The sequence below is a fragment of the Camelina sativa genome, chromosome 3 (genome assembly GCF_030686135.1).
Source record: "Camelina sativa cultivar CO46 ecotype springtype chromosome 3, ASM3068613v1".
NCBI classification, from domain to species: domain Eukaryota; kingdom Viridiplantae; phylum Streptophyta; class Magnoliopsida; order Brassicales; family Brassicaceae; genus Camelina; species Camelina sativa.
In genome coordinates this window covers 4,390,453-4,409,138 of record NC_141882.1, presented here as the reverse complement: position 1 = coordinate 4,409,138, position 18,686 = coordinate 4,390,453, and the positions used below count along the sequence as shown (strand labels likewise).

The following is an 18,686-nucleotide window of genomic DNA, read 5'->3' as shown; positions in this document are numbered from 1 at the left end:
TAAACTTTGGGGTGGCCGTGCTGGCGTATCTGGGATCCATGGTTCAGTCCAGATGCACGTATTAAAACCCGAGCTTATGGTCTTACGAATTCCGTATGAAAGAACCTGCTTTGCTGCCAACATGCTCCTCCAGCCATACGAAGGTCGATTTGATACTTGTATCTCTAATGGACTACAATATCGAAAGTATCTCCCTTTTAGAACTCGGCTAAGAAGGGAATCTGGATATCTCAGCAATCTCCATAGTTGTTTTGTCAAAAGGGCAAGATTAAATTCTTCTAGTGTTCTAAAGCCTAGCCCACCTTCCGAAAGTTGAGTACACAATTGCTTCCATGATATCCAGTGTAGTCCTTTACTGTCTGCTTTATTGCTCCACCAGAAATTGGCTATTGCGCTAGTTAGTTTTGAGCATATAGCTTTTGGTAAGAGAAAACACGACATTACATATGTCGGAATTGCTTGCGCCACTGATTTGATCAGGACTTCCTTGCCTCCCTTGGATAGAAATTTGGAAGTCCATAAGTTTACCTTCTTATGGAGTCTATCCCTCACGAATGCAAAGACTTGTGCCTTTGACCCATAAATCTTCTCAAGGAGACCCAAGTATGTACCCATGCCTCCTTCTTGTGCTATCCCAACAATAGATTTACACCCTATATATACTCATGAATCAACAATTCTTAGAACAATATATAAATGAAGAGAACTATATTTTGATTGGAATAAAGAACTCTTATGTTAATTTTTTTTATTAAATCCTATAATTAAGTCGCACAACGTATTCAAACCGTGGATTAGTTCTTCTAGATGATAAGTGATAACACAAGAAATACTGACACTACTATGCTAAAGTAATCAGTCTAGCCTGTTAAGAATCTTATATGATGAAAACTCAAATATTCATTATACATTATTTGACATTTGTTGTTGGTTCAAACGATCATAGTCTAATTGAATTTAGTAGTGTATGGTAACTTTTTTTGGGAGTCAAAGTTACGTGACTTTGCTTGCGTCTGATTTTTGACTGTCAGGAAAAAAATATAATTGATGTCACAGAAGCAAATCTTTTGCCGCCCCTACTCACACATCATATAATAATTTCTCTTTTTTTTAATATCAATAAAAACAGAAAACATTTTGCAAGACACAACGAAACAAGATCCTTGGCACTGGCGAAGCATGTGAAGTAAAACTGAATAGATAAGTTTTCTGAAAATTATAAATTCCGGCGATAATTAGAGAATATTATCCTACCGAATTAAAAATTATTCTCTCATAGAAAGATGAAACACTCTAGTGAAACAAGAGGGTTCTCAAACGTGTCGCTTGGGGCAGAATTGTAATTCCCGACAGAACCGGGCCACTTGTGATGATGACTACAATCTTGCTCCGACACGTTCTTATTCAAACCGGGTCTGACCCGACCCGGAGACTGGCTTATTTTCCTCGTTGCTACACAACTCTCCGTACTCTGTTGACTCAGAGTTGGTCCCATCACGACGGATCTGTTTAGCGCCGGCGACCTGGACCTTCTCTCGGATCTTTCAGTCGGATCTCTCTTGCACGTACCAGAAGGAACCAGCCTCACCGAGCCAGCTTCTTCTTCTCCTTCGGTTTTTCTCTTAAGAGGAGACATATCAGTTCTCCGGGTCGGATAACCAACCATGACCCGGTTCCGAGATTTCGCCGGAGATCTCTGTCTAACTCCTCCCTGAGGTTTCATCTGCTTCACTTCTTCCTCGTCGTACTTCTTCACGATCGAAAGCAAACTCTCGCTCAAACTACTACATACGTCTGATCCCTTCTCCGGTTCAACAGAACCGGGCTTGGTCATAACCGGTTCTGTAGCTACGTCGTCTACGACAATTCCGGGTTTCTTCTTCTCCTCGTCTTCTTGAATCTTTATCGACGACTTTGTCTTCTCCACCGTCGAATTGTCCTCAGAGAAAGTGAGTAATGTGGTTTCGGACAAGACTTCTTTGACTACCGTCTCTTCATCGACAACGGATGGAGGTGGTGCGGTGTTCTTGCCGGAGACGAGTTCATCTTTCTGGTCGGTGGTGGCGGAGCTGAGGCAACAACCCATAACAAAGAACGGTGTCGTTCAAGTGGAAACAATGAGATTTTAGTAACTCTTTTTCTGGTGCTGTGTGATGATGGCAGCAGAGCAGAGAGCAGAGTGAATGTGAAGTGAGAGAGATATTTTTTGGGTATTTATTGGCATTCATATTTTAGATTAATCTAGAGTGACTAGTTGTGACAAACTAACTTTCACCAAAGTTGTTGTTACAGTATTTATTTATTCATAACAGTGAAACCAATAATGTTTTACGACAAAGAAATAGTTATAACCTGAAAATGCATATTTAACTCTAGATTATTCTCTAGCACATGTAATAAATTAGTAGATTTTCTAAAAATAATTTAAAATGTCTAATTGAGGTTTTTTGAAGAGCAAAAATAATTAGGTTTTTTTTGTCATAAGTTGTTGTACCAAATGGGCTAAGTCTTTAACAGCACAACAACTTGAAGTAAACTAAGAAAAATTACCAGTAAGTATGAGTGTTATGCTCGTAAAATACTGCTGTCATTCCGATTCCGAGTACATTAACATACCGCCATGCAAAGCATTAAAGATTTTATTATGACTTGTTTCATTTCGAATAATGCTATCTACAGTTACATGGGGTTTTACATATGACATTTGAAAAAAGGTACAAAATCGTAAGCGAATGGCTGAATGCTACGGATAAATAGAATTATAGAAGTATTTTGTTCATGAAATATCGAGATACATTTCATTTTTTGACGCAAATATATACGTGCACTCTCAATATTCAAATAAGCCAAACACTAGTATAAGTCAACTGTTCCGGAAAACAATTGTCCAACATATGACAGAATTACCAATTTAACATGACTAGACGAAAAGAAAAAAAAATGTATATATCATTTACATAACAGTGGATATTCACATTGACTAGTGACTACACAACAAAAGAGTTATGTCTGCATTTCAAATTCCAACAAAATTTCAGATTCTTCACTCACTTACATGAAGATTTCACCTAGTTCGAAATCTATCTCGTTTCAAAACCCCACACTGGAAAATACTGGAATTCTAAAGCAGCACCGCACGAACGATCTCTCTTAGCTTTTCTTCTCAGTAACTACTAAGTCATTTAACAAGCAAAAAAAACAAAACAAAGAAAGACAGAGAAACAAGATAAAGCCAAGTCAAACCTTGAATATATGCTTAAGGCTTTTGAACTAAAGGGCATAACCCAGTTTTTTATCCTAATGCTATTTACACAAAATGCGGATAAAAAAAATCTCCCCGAACCCAATCAATGTAGCGAAATCACCGGGAGAGAAAAAAAAAACAATACGAGGAAACAAAAACATCCGATGCCAAACTCAACTCAACTCAATGTGGTTGGTCGCTCGAATGTTAAATAAGCCAATGGTGAATGGTGATGGAGATAAATAAACAGTCTTCAACATTCTTGAATGGAGTTTGAATTGGAGGAGTCTCTTGATGAGCTAGATTGATGCTGAGACTGTGAGATTTGTTGAGGAGGACAAGGCACTGGCACTGGTGCTGGATGAGCGATGAACGTAGGGATATCATCTCCTGGCATCAATACTGATACACCGTTTGAGTAAATAGTCATCTGCAAGGAAAACAAATTAAAAAATCAGATACATAAGAACAACACAAAATATATCCAACAGATAGAAGAAGCAAAGATTCTCAAAATGATTCTTGTTTGATTAGCCAACAAAACACACAAGCAAATGAGAATTTTGAGTGGGAGAAGACAATGACAGATCTAAACATGTGTCATTGTTCCCCAACAGCAACTCAGGCTAGAATGAAGAAAAGGGCAAACACATTTTGGTCTTAAGTTTACCATTTATGGGTCCTCCCATGTTTTTGAATGCGTCTATCTACTCTTTTAATCACATGGTTTGTTCCATATCCATCTACAATCAATCTATTTATGCCAGTCAGTCTATTAATCAAAATGACTATTTCTAACAAGAAAATAATGTATACAAAAGAGCATCTCAATAATCAAGATCCGCTTCATTAAGGAAGAAGAACTTAATTTCAAGTTCGAAACCCATTACATTCAAGTTTATGTCTTTAGTGGGATTCAGTGGACATTTGTAACCAAACTTGAGCTAATGTTTAGTACTAAAAGAGACAGAGAAGTCTCCAAGAATCTCTAAATTACATTCAAGTTTATATCTTTAGTGGGATTCAATGGACATTTGTAACCAAACTTGAGCTAATGTTTAGGACTAAAAGAGACAGAGAAGTCTCCAAGAATCTCTAAATTACATTCAAGTTCACATATAGATTGAAATATCAATAGTCCTCGACAGATCAATCTATCCTATCTCTAGTGGTGTTATATGAGATCAGAAACAAGCAAACTTTACAACATCCATGAAACTATGTAAAGCAACCTACTCAAGAAGATGAAAAACAAGAATAGACTCCAGAATAGGAATAGTGTTAGGTTTCAAGAAAACATGTGGGGCCATTTGTGTTCCTAGGAAATGTCAGTCACACATGGTATCAGAAATTTGACGTTTAGAAATCGTCTTCAATCTACAACACGCATAGTTAGTATTATAGGCGTCGACATCAATACTTACAAACGAATCAATCTTCTTCAACAAACAAACTTTATTACATACTTCTTTCTTGTCTCCTTGGTCATTCATTATTAACAAGGAGAAAAAAAAACAGAGAGATTCTGAATGACGAAAGAGATCAATGAATGCATCACCATTTATACATACATATACATACACTCTAGTCTCTACAGTGTGTGCATGTGTGAGTGAGTGAGAGGAAGCTTATGAGACATCTTTAAATGTTGATGATGTAAAAGCATGTGCAATGTTGGGTCTATTTCAATACTCAAAATAGTACACAGAATCAAAAACCCCAATGATGTTTTCTTCTTCTTCTTCTTCTTCTTCTTCTTCTGCTTTTGGAAATGGACGTGTTCACATCAAATATTAAAAATTACCAAAATATTAATCCAAAGACTAAAACTTTTTCATAACAAATTTTGCTTCATTAAACACATAATTAGAAAAATTAACAAAAAAAATAATAATTTAAGTGTATTACTTTAGTTCATCAAAAGTGTCAAACATCAGATTCCGAAAGAAGAACGAAATCTCTAAATTAGTCAACATTATTTATAAACAGTAATTAAGTACTAAGCAAGTAGACAATAATGCGAAAATTAAGGAATTTGTGTGTTTTACGAAATTTATTCGCTGAAAATTTATTAAGACAAGAGAATATAAAGTGAAAAGACTTGCCTGGGGAGATTGGTAACCGAGTTTAGTTGCAGAACCGTTGTGAAACCCGACCCGAGGATCCATACCCGGAAGGACCCGACTTGAAGAGGAATCTGAGTTAGTAGTAGTTGCAGTAGTAGTGGTGGTGGTACGAATCAGTCTCTCGAAGATAGCCATAACGAGGAACATAGAGATGAGAATAGCTGTAGCAACGAAACCAAAGGAGACAGCGTTAACTGAGTCGTCGAATTGAGATTTCCACGGCTCTTCTCGCCGGAGATTCATCGGAGCTCCAATAGGTGGCCATTGATTGTTCAAGCTCGTCTTTAGATGCGAAAGGTCTCTCATTTATGTGTAAAAAGAGAGCTGAAGAAGCTTCAATGTGCTTCGTAATAGCTGTGAAACAGAGAGAGAAAGAGAGATGAATAAAGAAGAAGGAAGAAGCAAGAGAGGAAGCAAGTGGGGCTAATATGTGAGAAAGTGAAAGTTTTGGGATTTTAAGAGAAAAGTTTGAAAAATAAATAAAAAAATTGTAACTTTTCGGGGACACACATGTTGTCCTTTATTGCACAGCTTTTCTCGAAAGAAAAAAAAAAAGAAAAAAAAAACTTACAAAGGGAATACGAGTGTGATTTTTTTTGTTAAGTAAAGTAATTAAGAGAATCTTTGAGCTTTTATTTTGAGCCATGACGAACACTTTGTTACCTATTAAAGACAGGCGTGACTCGATCATTATTTTTTAGTTAACATAATTGGTTAATCCTGAAGTATACACACACACACACTACAGGGTCTGTATAAAGTGAACATTTTGGGTTATTTTTTTTTACTAAATTAACGCTAATAAAAAACATTTCCACATAAAACATCAACACTTTACATTACAAGGTCATCTTGTCGACGACCCATTATACAACTCATCGTGAAGTCATTTAATCCCAAACTTGATATCAAAACATGCAATAGATGTTGATGTCAAACTGTTATTATAGACATAGATATCGAGTAAAAATACAATACACGTATAAAGAAGACCTTTAATAAAAAATCAAAATACACGTGTAAAGACTTTACAAGACAAGTATAGTCTTTTGAATCTCTTATTTCAAACATTGTAAAGATGAACCTAAAACACTAATACCAATAATAACTCTTTTAATTCTTGGTATTAATAAAATCTAAAAGAAACGAAGTATATCTATAGTTTTTGTGTGTGTGTGTGTGTGTGTGTTTAGAAACAGTAAAAAGAAAAAAAAATGATCTCAACAGCAAACGAAATTTTAGTATAGCCGATTTATTTGTCAAAATTCTGATTTCAAATTTCAAAATGAGTCAATCACTAAAATTTGAACTTTTTTAATAAGTATTTTACACAAGATTGTGGATTTATTTACACTTTTTTGAAGTTATTAAAAAAAAAAATTTCAAAGGAAAAAAAAAAGAAAAGAATATTATTGATTCGTTAAGATAGCAGCAGACAAAGACCAAACAGTTGATCAATAAAATAATAAAAAAAGGAGAAACAGAGTATCCGAAAATGATGTTTTGAGAGGCACTCTGCCCAAAGTTTCTTCTTCTTCTTCCTCTTCCTCTGTTATATCTCTTTCTCGTGACCCCCATTGTAAATTCCTCCCACGTATTCAACTCCCAAATACATCAAAAAGCTGCTCACTTTTTCCTTGTATCCAACCTCTCTTCCCTTCTTCTCCAAAAACACCTTTTTTATACATAGCTTTTGATCAAGAATTTGGACTTGCTGAGTTTAAAAACAATGAGGTTAGAGGATAGATTCGAGGCGGTGAATCAGTACCGGAAAAAGATGTTCCGGAAGGTGAAAGCCGCGGTGAAGAAGACGACGAAGAAGAAGAAGAAGAATCAAACCATGTTTCAGTATGATCCTTGGAGTTACGCCTTGAACTTTGACGACGGAGTCGAGAATCCTCAGAGATTCTCCGGCGACTCTAATAAACTCCACAGAATCACTTTGATTTATGTTGCTTATGTCAAATTTTGACCTTGTCAAATCCCCCTCTCTCTCTCTCTTATTCCCTTTCTCTCCATCAAATGCATGTTATTTCTTCTTTCTTTCTTTATTTGTCTGTTAGAATATTTTTGTTTCTTCCAAACTTAAATCTTTTGTATCCGTGTACTGCAAAAAGGTCGAAATCTATTATCTCGACGAATTATTAGTTCTTCTCATTTCGAATCAAGCTTCTAAAAATCGTTTTTGTTTTGGTAACACACTTTTTTGGTGCTTAGCGTTGTGTATATTCCAATGTAGAGACCGTAATTACTTATATTGACCACTTTGAAAAACAACGAGACATGGTTATTTAAAACCATTAACACATTTTTGGTACTAATCCCTGTGTAAGTTCCAACGTTCAAAAAGAATAGTAAGAAGTAAATTAACTATATATTGACCATTATGATGATAAACAACTACATATGATTGCGTTTTTGTGTGTAAGAATTATAAATCTCGTTTTAAGTCTAGTTATGCTCTGGAAAAATGCTTTGAAATTCGTTAGATGAATGCATGATACTATAATTAGTTAAGATCAAATCACCTCAAATTTTATGTTTATCCACAAATCACCTTCTTGAAGTAAAAACTAGCTAGAAACACTATTGACTCGCACCTAACATTCTTTTAAAACATGATATATTCCATTTGGACAAATTAGTTTTTTTTTTTTTTTTTTTTTGGCGATATTTGGACAAATTAGTTTTGCAACTATCTTCTTAGGTGAGAGAGAGAGATAAGCAAAGCCCAGAGATTTTAAAGTACATTGAAGAACAGTGCAATAAGGAGACAAACAAGCAACTTTTTTGGTTAGTAGGTCAAACACCCCAACAAACTTCAAAACCAATTCAATAGCCCCTTCACAGGTAGCTTTCTAGGAACCGTACCATGTTGGAGAATAAAAGCTTAACTAGTAACCTACATATTTTTCTTTACTGCTACCACCAAGTGGTCCATATTTCCCATTTGAAAGCAAAATGCCTTTTATCAATAAGTGCAATGCCAAAAACTTCATCTCAATCAAAATATACAAAATATGAAGCAATGCTAGTCTCCTCATGTCACATATCAGGTTATATCTCACTATATATGTTCCCTTTGGTTGCTGAAAGAGGTGAAGAATCATTCTGATGAGTTTATGACTGTAACCTGGCCAGTGGGCAAAACAGTCATGCGTGGATACTCTAACTCTTCATCCAGTTGATTCTGAGTCCAATTCAGCATCTTCAACAAGTGTTGAAGTTTGGGATCTGTTTATTCACAAACATAAGACCATCATCGAGTTAGTACATTGACTGTTTCAAGAGGCAATCTGAACAGCACATGTGGGATACTAAAGAATGTAAAAAACAGTTAGTCTCACTGTAATTATGAAAATTTTTGGCATCATAAACAGTTGATCCTATTAATTTGTAAATGAACAGTGCTAGAGGTTTGTTGTAATTGCGGTTAGTAAGAAGTTGAGCACTTACATTTTTCACCAGTCTGACTTATAAGAATCGCTGCTTCTACTTCGGCAGCTGTCTTCAACCGCTGTGAATTGGTAAGAAGCTCTCTCAGAGTCATCGGGCAGCTAGAGGTAGAGAGATCTTCATAACCGAGCAACATAAGAGTTTTTTCCAATTCTTCCAGAAACACCCGCTGCATAAGATGTAAAAGGTGTTATCTTTTATGACAAGTGATGTGTCAGTATGTACTCTAATAGGATTTAAAGAACAATGGCATTTGTGGAGTCAGCGAGCAAGATATAGATGCTTAACACATAGATAAGAAACTAAGTAAACTATTAAGTATACGATCATGACAGAACATAGATGGATGAAAGTCCAAAAAGATGAATCAATAATTAACGGGTTAAGTAGACCTACGTTCTGTTCTCCAAATGGTTTAAGCTCTTTCTGAGCAAACTCCAACGCCTCATCAGTAGTCCCCAAGCGGATTATTTCTATCAACCTTTGCTGATTGAGAACAAAATTCTCCTTCAGTATCTGCAAATAGCAAAGAGTCTCATGTGGTGAGAAACTGTGACCAATTAGGAATAGAAAAGCAAACATATCACACACATGTCCAAGCCAAATTATAAGTTTGCATGAAAATGTGACAAGCTCTATCTTAAGGTTCGATCGATCACAAATGCTCATTCTGTCATTCAGATTCAGAAAAAAAAAAAAAAAGCAATGTACGGTACCTCAGGGTTTAAAACCTTCAGCTTCTCAACAGCAACCTCAAGATCTCCACTTCGGATAGCCTTGACAACAGCCAGTCGGCCAGCGATACTCGCAGATTCAACTTCTGCTGTTTCTTGATAAGGAATCATAACCATAACCATTACCAGATAACACACTAACACACAGCACTACAACAAAGAATCTCTAAAAATAAAAAAGAGATACGCTTAGTTCCAGACTCTCTTTCGAATTTCTCCACAGCTTCTAGATAACCTTCAACCACAAACAAATTCATAACGAGTCTGTTCACTTCTTCTTTCTGAATCTTCACACTTGTCAGCAACCGCTCCCAATCTTCACTCGTAATCGATTCTTTCGATGATTCCTAAAACCAAGAAAAAAAAAGGATTCAGTTCATCCAAAATCACATTCATCATCAAACTTGGATACAAAGAAAACAATCGGTGAAGACAAAGATCATTACCGTATATCCTTCAATATCTATTATCTGAATAAGAACGAAGCCAGATACAGAGTTACATTAGTAATCCTCACTCTTGTTGAACCATCGTCATACAAAGAAAAAAAAACAAATCGATGAAGATGAATCGATTAATTACCTCATCATCTTCGCTATCTGCCATCTGAACAATTGAATTTTCCCGAGAAAATGTTCTCTCAAAGTTGACCAAGAAAATTCGCTTCGCGACGAACAAAGAAAGACGAGTATCGAGGTCTTTTAGTCAAAAGATCGAGCAGGATACAATAGTGTGCGTAATTTCTAAGAAAGATTAGGTGCGGAGACGAGTTTTTTCCGGGAAAATCTACGAAATTTTCCGAGAAAAAAAAGTACCTGGAGAGAGTGAAGGATTGATTGCTGTGAAAACGGTTCGCGTGGTTCCTTTTCTTGTGCGATTTGCCTAAGAAATTTTTTAATCCTCTCTTATTTATAAACATAATTAAACCGAGTTTTGGTCGAACCGTAATAAATCGAGGCGGTTGAAATAGCTAACAAGATTGGTTTAGCCGTTTAGGTGTATTTTTTTGTGTGAGTAAAATGGTAATTTAATTATTTCCTAATAAATTATCTGGGAGTTTAGTGAGTGACATTTTTGGTAGGAAATAGTTGAGGATAAAATTTGCGATACGTTTAAATCTACTCATTTAATAATGGATACAAGAAGGAAAAATAAACCAACTTTTCTGTTTTGACAAAAGGTTATATATCTAAACTTTTTGGTTAAACCTGTAAACAAACATTAATTGTGTGGCGTGTAGAAAATTAGGAAAAACAAAAAAAAAAGAGTATAAAAAACGCTAAGAAATGATTAATGCTTATCTCATAAGCAATTTACTTTTTGTTTTTGAAGTCAGCAAATTACTTTGATTGGTTAGTAGAAAACATTAATCAAATGTTAAATTAATAACGGCTCATGATTGTTAATAATAAACAATGACCACCACCAATAGGAACAATCAAACAAAAGAAGCCAACTTCTTCGACCGTTTCTTATTTTAAATCAGCGTCTCTTTCGCTTACCTTTTCTCCATTCCGAGAGAAGAAAGAAAGGAAAAAAAAAAAAAAAAAAACCTCACCACCGGCACTATAAAAGTCGCGTGGATCATCATCCCCCTCCCTAAAACCTTCTTCTGACTAAAAATTCATCGTTTCCCTAACCTATACTCGCTAGTTTTATTTTTCTTCTTCCCCTCCCTTTCGAAATCGCAAGTCTCTGTGTTCGCGTGTCGGAGATTTCGTGTTTGACTAAAGCTTTCCGGGAGAAAAAAAGCTCTTCTCTGAGTGTTGGATTAAGGTTTTTGTTTCGATTTTTACAGTCTTAGGGTTTGGGTTCGTGATGAGTGAGAAGGATTCAGTGTTCCAGCCTCGCGATTCGTCGCTGTTAGAGGATGATTGTTCTGGAGGCTTTGGATTTGGAGCCGAAGACGAGGATCTTATGGTTGACATTGAATCGATTTATCGGATTCTCGACGAGGATCCTGAGGTATATGGTTTCGCTAAGTCTATTTGGTTCAAATGCTTACTTAATTTCTCGATTATAGTGATGGAGACTTCAAATTTTGAGTGATTACTTTCAGGTTAGTGAAGAATTGGTGACTCCGGTTAGTTCATCTGTTGTAGAGTCTGGTGAGCTTAGTAACACACTGATGATGCAAAGTGGTTAGTAGACGTAGCGAGGAGTACTCTTTTGTTTATTTCTTTTGGTTTTCTCTGTAAAAACTTTAAATATTGAAGTGTGGAATTAAGTTCAGTGTTTTGATTTTTTTTTTCGATTATATATGGTTCTTGCATAGGATCTCAGGCCACTGATTGGTTTCCTTACCGGGATATGTATGGTCCTGGAGCCTCACAAAGTGTAATACCAGAGCCAAGTTCATTTGCTGACCCTGGGAATGGAGGACTGGAAGCAGATGCGACTTGTTTCTATGACTATGGTGGCGATGTGGTCTCCTATCCTGAAAATTTTGAATATGGCACTGTATCTAACCTGGATGACATGACAACTGATTCCAAATGTATGAACCTTCTCTGTTAAGTTTTCAGGTTTTATTCTCTTTAAATTTCCATGTTCCCTATCATTTGGAGCTAAATATCGAGAGATTTTCTCACTGATTTTTACATCATATTGCAGGTATACCTTGCACCCCCACTGTGATGACTCCCTATTTCAATGCCATGCCTGGAGAGGACTCAGGAATTGGAGCTATGCAAAATTCCTCCCTAATGTCTCATATCTCTGATGATTCCAGTCCTGTTACTGATTGTGCTGATAATTGTGCCTCTTCTGAACCATATCTCCACCATACAATGGATGCATCCCTATCAGAAGTCTCCCCTAGTTACACATTCCACTTATTTCCCCAAAAAGAAGAATTTGTAAATAACATGGATAGTGGATTTAGGGAGTGTCAGTCAGATGATGCAAGCTGGATGGTTTTTGACAGACCTGTCGAACTAGATAATGGAACTGCAGAGAGGAACTCTGGGCTTTATGTAAGCAGTGAAAGAGAACTCAGCATCCAATGTGAAATCATTCCTTCAGTTTCCCCTGCTTCTGTCAAATTATACAATAGTTTTGATGTTCATCGAGTTGATAAGGAGCTTCAGCAGCCTTATAATTGTTCAAGCAGCTTTCAGGAGAATAGAGCAGTCCATGTGAATGTTAAACCAGAGCTTGAGTTGGAGAACACGGTTTACAGTTCAGTTCCTGGGAACTCTAGTATATGTAGTGATGTTCATACAGTTGAAGGAACGACTTTGCAATGGTCTGGTGGATCTAATTGCGCAACCTCCTATCAGACAGATGTCGGGAGCGAATACTCGTTTATGGCACCTCCGACTTCTTTCCCTGGCCAAGTTATTGACGGCAGAAGCTTCTATAATTGTTTCGATTCAGATGTTTATTTGCAAAACGTAGTAGAACCTGACCCAGTAAAATCTTGCTCTGGGTATTTGGATATTCTGGTAGGAGGCGAGGACCATGAATATATTAGGAGGCGGAGGGCAGGCGTTAATCTTTCTAGTTTCAGCTCTGGAACAGTTGAAAGTCCATCTAAACGTATACCTGATCTAGATGATGATTCTGATATCCATAAAATAGAATCTTGTGGTGAATTTTTTAATCGAAACCAATATCTGGATGTGCAGACACCAGTGTTTTCTTCAGAACATTCTACAGTTAGTCGAACTTCTAATAATTGTGGAGGCTTGAAGTTTGAGTCAAACAAGGAAAACATGATCCTTCATGCTGATATGCAGGTTAGTGGTCTTTAAGCGTGTAAGCCTTTTTCTCAATTATCCCATGTCTGTTCTTTTTAATACATTTCTCGCCCAGACACACATCACATACTCAATTCCTTTATGAAGTTTTCGTGATATGCGGAAGCTTATTATTATTAAAAGTCTGTTCTTGTGTTCTGTGCATGAGGTATTTATTTAAGTCTTCTGATGTTGGTTGTATGTGTGATATAATGCCAAACTGCATCTTATGAGTTTTATCCAATATTATCCCTTTCTCCTTATTTTGTTTCAGTGTCGTTAGGTCTAACGACATTGCTTGAAATAACAGGATCTTTCTCAGCCTAGTTTTGAAGCAAATCCTCCTGACGGTGTCTTGGCAGTCTCGCTTCTTAGACATCAGGTTTGTATTTTATTAGATAAGTAGTAACATTCCTTGTAGATGTTTATAAGACAAACTGTAGAACTCAGTTTTTTGCGTGTCTATTTCTTAAGTGTCCTTCTCTTTGCTTAACTAAGATGATTTAGGCCTGAATTGTGGAAATTTGTCAGTTGACATGGTTTCTCCAAGTTGATGATACTTTTCTTTGTTATATTTAGTGTAGATCCAATTTAACCATACATTACACCTTAACAGCGGATTGCGTTGGCGTGGATGTCCCAAAAGGAGACTAGCGGGAACCCATGTTTTGGGGGGATTCTTGCTGATGATCAGGTTATATTTCTACTGTTGTAATCTATATCATCTTATCAGTTACAATACATATTCAACACAACAAACATTGATCTTACTAGTTTTTCTTGTGTCATTATCTTCTTTTGCAGGGGCTTGGAAAAACAGTTTCCACAATAGCGCTTATACTGACAGAACGGTCTACACATTCTCTACCATGTGAAGAAGATTCAAAGAATAGAGGAAGCAATCCATTTGATCACTCTCAAGCTGTTTTCAGTGAAAAAAAAGTCGCCAAAGATAGTTTATGCAAGATGAACGGAAGGCCAGTTGCCGGAACTCTTATTGTCTGTCCCACTAGTCTGATGAGACAATGGGCTGATGAATTACGCAAGAAGGTTACTCTTGAAGCAAATCTCTCTGTTCTTGTGTACCATGGTTCCAGCAGGACAAAGGATCCTCACGAGCTAGCTAAATACGATGTTGTCATTACCACATATTCCCTTGTGAGCATGGAAGTCCCGAAACAGCCTCTTAATAAAGCTGATGATAAGGGTGGCATACATGATGGAGGAGTCGAATCTGCTGGTTTTGGCTCAAACAGAAAAAATCCGCCAAAATCTCAAAAGAAGGGGACAAAGAAGAGGAAACATATGGATTGTGAACCTGTTGTGTTTATGTCTGGTCCTCTCGCGCAAGTTTCATGGTTTAGAGTTGTTTTAGATGAAGCTCAGAGCATTAAGAATCACAAAACCCACGCTGCAAGGGCATGCTCAGGCCTTCATGCTAAGCGGAGGTGGTGTTTGTCTGGCACTCCTATCCAGAATTCAATTGATGACCTCTACAGCTACTTTAGATTCTTGAAGTATGATCCTTATTCTAGCTACCCAACGTTTTGTGAAACGATTAAGAACCCCATCAGTAGGTACCCTGTGAAAGGATATCAAACGTTGCAGGCTATCCTGAAAAAAATAATGCTTAGACGAACCAAAGGTCAGTCTTCTTATTATGAAGCTAAAGTTCCGCAGATATTTCGTGAAAGTTTTCTATGGTTTTTAACTAGTAAAATCATTAGATACACTTCTTGATGGAAAACCCGTAATCTCTTTACCTCCTAAGTCCATTGAGTTGAGGAGAGTGGACTTCACCAAGGAAGAACGTGAATTCTACTCAAAGTTAGAGTGCGACTCTCGTGATCAATACAAGGTATGGCTATGGACACTTGTAGAACATGGTTACGCAATTACAATTTTATGACCGCCCATGGGTGCTTCTTAGTCTATAATGATACTGAAGGCCTGATTCTTTGTTTATACGTAATTGAATTGTAAGGAATATGCAGAAGCTGGAACGGTGAAGCAAAACTATGTAAATATATTGTTGATGCTGTTGCGTCTTCGTCAAGCTTGTGGTCACCCTCTTTTAGTATCCAGTACGACATGGACTTCCTCAACTGAAGTGGCTAGGAAGCTTCCATATGAGAACCAAACCTTTCTTCTACATCGCTTAGTAGCTTCTTCACTAGCAATTTGTGGTATCTGCAATGTAAGATTCTCGACTCCTGAATAATACTTTAAACTCAAAGGCACTGCTTTGGATTCTTTGAGTTGTTATCTCTCGCATTTAGATGTCAAGTTATTTTATGTTCACCATGAGTTTCTTATTCTGTGCCTCTTCCTCACTTATAGGGTGCACCCAAAGATGCGGTTGTTTCAATTTGTGGTCACGTTTTCTGTAAACAGTGCATTTGCGAATTCCTTACTCGCGATAATAATCAATGCCCACTGTCATATTGCAAAGCCGGACTTGAAATTTCATCATTATTTTCCAGAGAAACACTGGAAAATGCTATGCTTGGCTTGCATAAACTTGATGCTCCATGTGATCGTACCATTTCAGATCCTGTAGGGAGTAATGAGCCTTGTAATGAAAATTTTCCATGTGGTTCATCCAAAATCAAGGCTGCTCTAGATATCTTGCAATCGCTGAGCAGACCACATAGTCCGACAACTGTAGTTAATGATTTGAACCAGAGCTCTGAGAATGGAGAGAATAATCAGCAACTTGACAAGTCATCCAGTTTACCTGCAACTCCAGCGAAGAGTAGCGTGGATGGTCTGGTTAAGGTAGTTGGCGAAAAAGCCATTGTGTTTACCCAATGGACAAAGATGCTGGACCTGCTTGAAGCTTGTCTTAAGAGTTCGGGTATTCAGTATAGAAGGTTTGATGGCAAAATGACGGTAGCAGCTCGAGATGCAGCAGTACAAGATTTTAATACTCTACCTGAGGTATTTAGTCCAAGATCATCGTTTTGTCTCTGCAGCACTTATGTTACACATAATAATACTGTGTCTGGCTTTCTTACTTCAGGTTTCTGTAATGATTATGTCTCTCAAAGCTGCTAGTCTTGGGCTAAACATGGTGGCAGCTTGTCATGTTCTGATGCTGGACTTATGGTGGAACCCGACCACTGAAGATCAAGCAATTGACAGAGCACACCGTATTGGACAGACACGACCAGTAAAAGTGGTGCGGTTCACAGTAAAAGACACAGTTGAAGATCGCATATTGGCCCTTCAGGTCAGTTCATCATTTCTGCAACGTTTTTATGTTTTTTACTTATAGTTTCTAGTTTCTACTAGCTAAGTTATCCTCACAAACATTAAATTGCCACAGCAAAAGAAGAGAATGATGGTAGCTTCTGCATTTGGAGAAGATGAAAAGGGTAGTCGGCAATCGCATCTCTCTGTGGAGGACTTGAACTATCTGTTCATGGCGGATACTTGAAAAGCTTTTCTGACAAACTCAGGTACATATAGTATATAGGGTATTCCGGGTTTGTGCAGTTTTTTAGCAGAAGAGATCTTCTGAACTAACTTCAGGTTTGTGCAAACATGGAAATAGGAAAAAAGTAGCTTTGCTTTGAATATAGAATGAAATTGAGCATTACAAGAAAACTCTGTAAGAACAATGAGATTGATATATACATCAATGTCTAGTCACTTGCCCAAATACCGTTTCATGATAAAAATATGACTATACAAGCATTACAGCAACAATGACAATGAGTTCCATCAAACCTGGGTTTTGTCTCCAGCACATCTATCATTCAACCAAGTAACAATATCCTTGCGAACAATGTCAATGTTGTCATCCGGTTCACCGAACAACATGGAATGCATCATACCTTGGTAGATCTTCAATGTCTTGTCTTTGCTCTTAGCATCTTCGTACAGCTCTCTGCTTACTTCAGGATCAGTGACAACATCTGCACTTCCGTGTACAACAATGAAGGGAATGCTGACATCTTTTAGCTTCTTCCCTAAGTAATCAGTAACCCTAAGCAGCTCCATCACTGTACCTAACCTCGGTTTCTCACCGTACCTCATCGGATTCCTCTTGGCAATCGGTTTCTTCTCTTCCACTTTGATCGATTTCTCCAACAGATCTTCCGTCGGAACAATCGCCCAAGTCGGCAAGAATCTGGAGATCATAATCAGAAACTGATCAATCGGCCATTTAGGTCTCACCTTGTCAGAGATTTTGCACATGGGAGCAACAAGAACCGCTCCATCGAACCCTAACGGATCAGCGAAATGGATCAAAAGGCAAATCGCTCCGCCCATTGATTCTCCAAAGAGAAACCGAGGTAAGCCATGATACTTAGGGTTCTGCTTAATCGAATTGAAGAACGAGATGATGTCATCGACGATTAGATCTACGGAAGGAACATAGGCGCGGACACCGTCAGATCTGCCATGACCTTCGATGTCGAGAGCAAAGCAAGCGAAACCCATCTGAGCTAGAAAGATGGGAGTGGACTGGAAAGTCCAGCTGACGTCATTTCCGTAGCCATGGACCATGAAGATGAGACCACGGGGCGGAGAAGAGGAAGAGGGAAGCCATGAACGAGTGAAGAGATTGAGACCTCGAGGGGAAGTGAAGAAAGATTTGGAGCCGATGATGCCTTTGAGGTTGAAGTAGTCTTCTTCTGAAGTCTCTCCCCAGAAGTTGATCTCCGTTGTTTCTAGCTGCTGATCAGACATCGAGGAGAGAGAGATTAGTGTGTTTTTTTTTCGGAGATTTTGTGTTCTTGTTGGTGGTTTTTGATGAAATTGTTTACGGCGTTTTTTACTTACTGTCGTTTGCTTTTGGAAAAAAACTAAAAACTAAAAAGTCAAAAAGTTTTATTTTTTGTTGGTCTCGAAACATAACACTGGAACAAAAACAAAAATCTTTAACTGAGACAGTCTTTCTCAACTGATGAGGAAAGGAAAAAAAAAATGTAATTTGGGCTTCGAAGAGCAAAACAAGTTGGGCCTGAAAGAAAACAACGATAAGTTTCAGACAGTGTGCACAAAGGGAAAAAGACTGAAGACGACGAAATGTCTTAATCTTTATCAACCTCAGGGCTCCGTACAAACGCGTGTTCAACACACTTCAAGCGCGTTAATGAAACTAACATGTCATTACGATATGCGGAGAAGGAGAGGGGAACGACGACTCTTCTCTGAATCTACAAAACTGTTTATACTTTTTTGCCCCAATTAAGACTTGAGAGTAAAGTATATATATATATATATACACTAAGGTTGGATTAATTGTGAAAAGCAACACTACGTACAACTACTATACCGTTATAACCCAAATAAACTTGTCAATATTTTTACTATTGTTATACTTATAGTAACTATATCAATAACAGAGTTAGATAAACTCGAATATAGTACTCGA

The 18,686-nt window shown here is 37.4% G+C and overlaps 6 protein-coding genes across 10 annotated transcripts; 2 read left to right on the top strand and 4 right to left on the bottom strand.

Moving 5' to 3' along the window:
* Nucleotides 1-1,090: 1,090 nt before the first annotated feature.
* LOC104769785 (uncharacterized) lies at nucleotides 1,091-2,359 on the bottom strand. Its single transcript, XM_010494079.3, has one exon. It carries the CDS (start codon nucleotides 2,084-2,086, stop codon nucleotides 1,274-1,276), a length of 813 nt encoding a protein of 270 aa, XP_010492381.1. The 5' UTR covers nucleotides 2,087-2,359; the 3' UTR covers nucleotides 1,091-1,273.
* Nucleotides 2,360-3,227: 868 nt separating this feature from the next.
* Nucleotides 3,228-5,862, bottom strand: LOC104769772 (uncharacterized). 2 transcript variants are annotated; one of them, XM_010494059.3, is made up of 2 exons: nucleotides 5,350-5,862; nucleotides 3,228-3,674 (listed from the first exon to the last, which is right to left on the bottom strand). In XM_010494059.3, the coding sequence occupies exons 1-2, from the start codon at nucleotides 5,674-5,676 to the stop codon at nucleotides 3,498-3,500; spliced, it is 504 nt and encodes a 167-aa protein (XP_010492361.1). In that variant the 5' UTR covers nucleotides 5,677-5,862; the 3' UTR covers nucleotides 3,228-3,497. The 2 variants fall into 2 exon arrangements, with proteins under 2 accessions (XP_010492361.1, XP_010492368.1); XM_010494066.3 differs by lacking the exon at nucleotides 3,228-3,674 and adding an exon at nucleotides 4,665-5,003 and having other exon boundaries at nucleotides 5,350-5,809.
* A 992-nt stretch (nucleotides 5,863-6,854) lies between these two features.
* Nucleotides 6,855-7,549, top strand: LOC104769760 (uncharacterized). Its single transcript, XM_010494047.3, has one exon. It carries the CDS (start codon nucleotides 7,100-7,102, stop codon nucleotides 7,340-7,342), a length of 243 nt encoding a protein of 80 aa, XP_010492349.1. The 5' UTR covers nucleotides 6,855-7,099; the 3' UTR covers nucleotides 7,343-7,549.
* A 730-nt stretch (nucleotides 7,550-8,279) lies between these two features.
* Nucleotides 8,280-10,457, bottom strand: LOC104769746 (protein GID8 homolog). 2 transcript variants are annotated; one of them, XM_010494030.3, is made up of 8 exons: nucleotides 10,376-10,457; nucleotides 10,143-10,223; nucleotides 10,007-10,030; nucleotides 9,748-9,907; nucleotides 9,543-9,649; nucleotides 9,223-9,342; nucleotides 8,827-8,995; nucleotides 8,280-8,604 (listed from the first exon to the last, which is right to left on the bottom strand). In XM_010494030.3, the coding sequence occupies exons 2-8, from the start codon at nucleotides 10,164-10,166 to the stop codon at nucleotides 8,477-8,479; spliced, it is 732 nt and encodes a 243-aa protein (XP_010492332.2). In that variant the 5' UTR covers nucleotides 10,167-10,223; nucleotides 10,376-10,457; the 3' UTR covers nucleotides 8,280-8,476. The 2 variants fall into 2 exon arrangements, with proteins under 2 accessions (XP_010492332.2, XP_010492340.2); XM_010494038.2 differs by having other exon boundaries at nucleotides 10,143-10,258; nucleotides 10,376-10,438.
* A 510-nt stretch (nucleotides 10,458-10,967) lies between these two features.
* LOC104769714 (helicase-like transcription factor CHR28) lies at nucleotides 10,968-16,964 on the top strand. 3 transcript variants are annotated; one of them, XM_087508346.1, is made up of 13 exons: nucleotides 11,471-11,525; nucleotides 11,620-11,701; nucleotides 11,836-12,057; nucleotides 12,174-13,100; nucleotides 13,190-13,300; nucleotides 13,611-13,682; nucleotides 13,917-13,994; nucleotides 14,105-14,945; nucleotides 15,028-15,158; nucleotides 15,285-15,497; nucleotides 15,641-16,240; nucleotides 16,323-16,532; nucleotides 16,629-16,964. In XM_087508346.1, exons 4-13 carry the CDS (start codon nucleotides 13,023-13,025, stop codon nucleotides 16,737-16,739), a joined length of 2,445 nt encoding a protein of 814 aa, XP_087364472.1. In that variant the 5' UTR covers nucleotides 11,471-11,525; nucleotides 11,620-11,701; nucleotides 11,836-12,057; nucleotides 12,174-13,022; the 3' UTR covers nucleotides 16,740-16,964. The 3 variants fall into 3 exon arrangements, with proteins under 3 accessions (XP_010492302.2, XP_087364472.1, XP_087364473.1); XM_010494000.3 differs by having other exon boundaries at nucleotides 10,968-11,525; nucleotides 12,174-13,300; XM_087508347.1 differs by lacking the exons at nucleotides 11,471-11,525; nucleotides 11,620-11,701; nucleotides 11,836-12,057; nucleotides 12,174-13,100; nucleotides 13,190-13,300 and having other exon boundaries at nucleotides 13,628-13,682; nucleotides 13,880-13,994.
* LOC104769735 (caffeoylshikimate esterase) lies at nucleotides 16,854-17,998 on the bottom strand. The gene has a single exon (XM_087508349.1). The coding sequence runs from the start codon at nucleotides 17,996-17,998 to the stop codon at nucleotides 17,027-17,029; it is 972 nt and encodes a 323-aa protein (XP_087364475.1). The 3' UTR covers nucleotides 16,854-17,026.
* Between the last annotated feature and the right edge of the window lie 688 nt (nucleotides 17,999-18,686).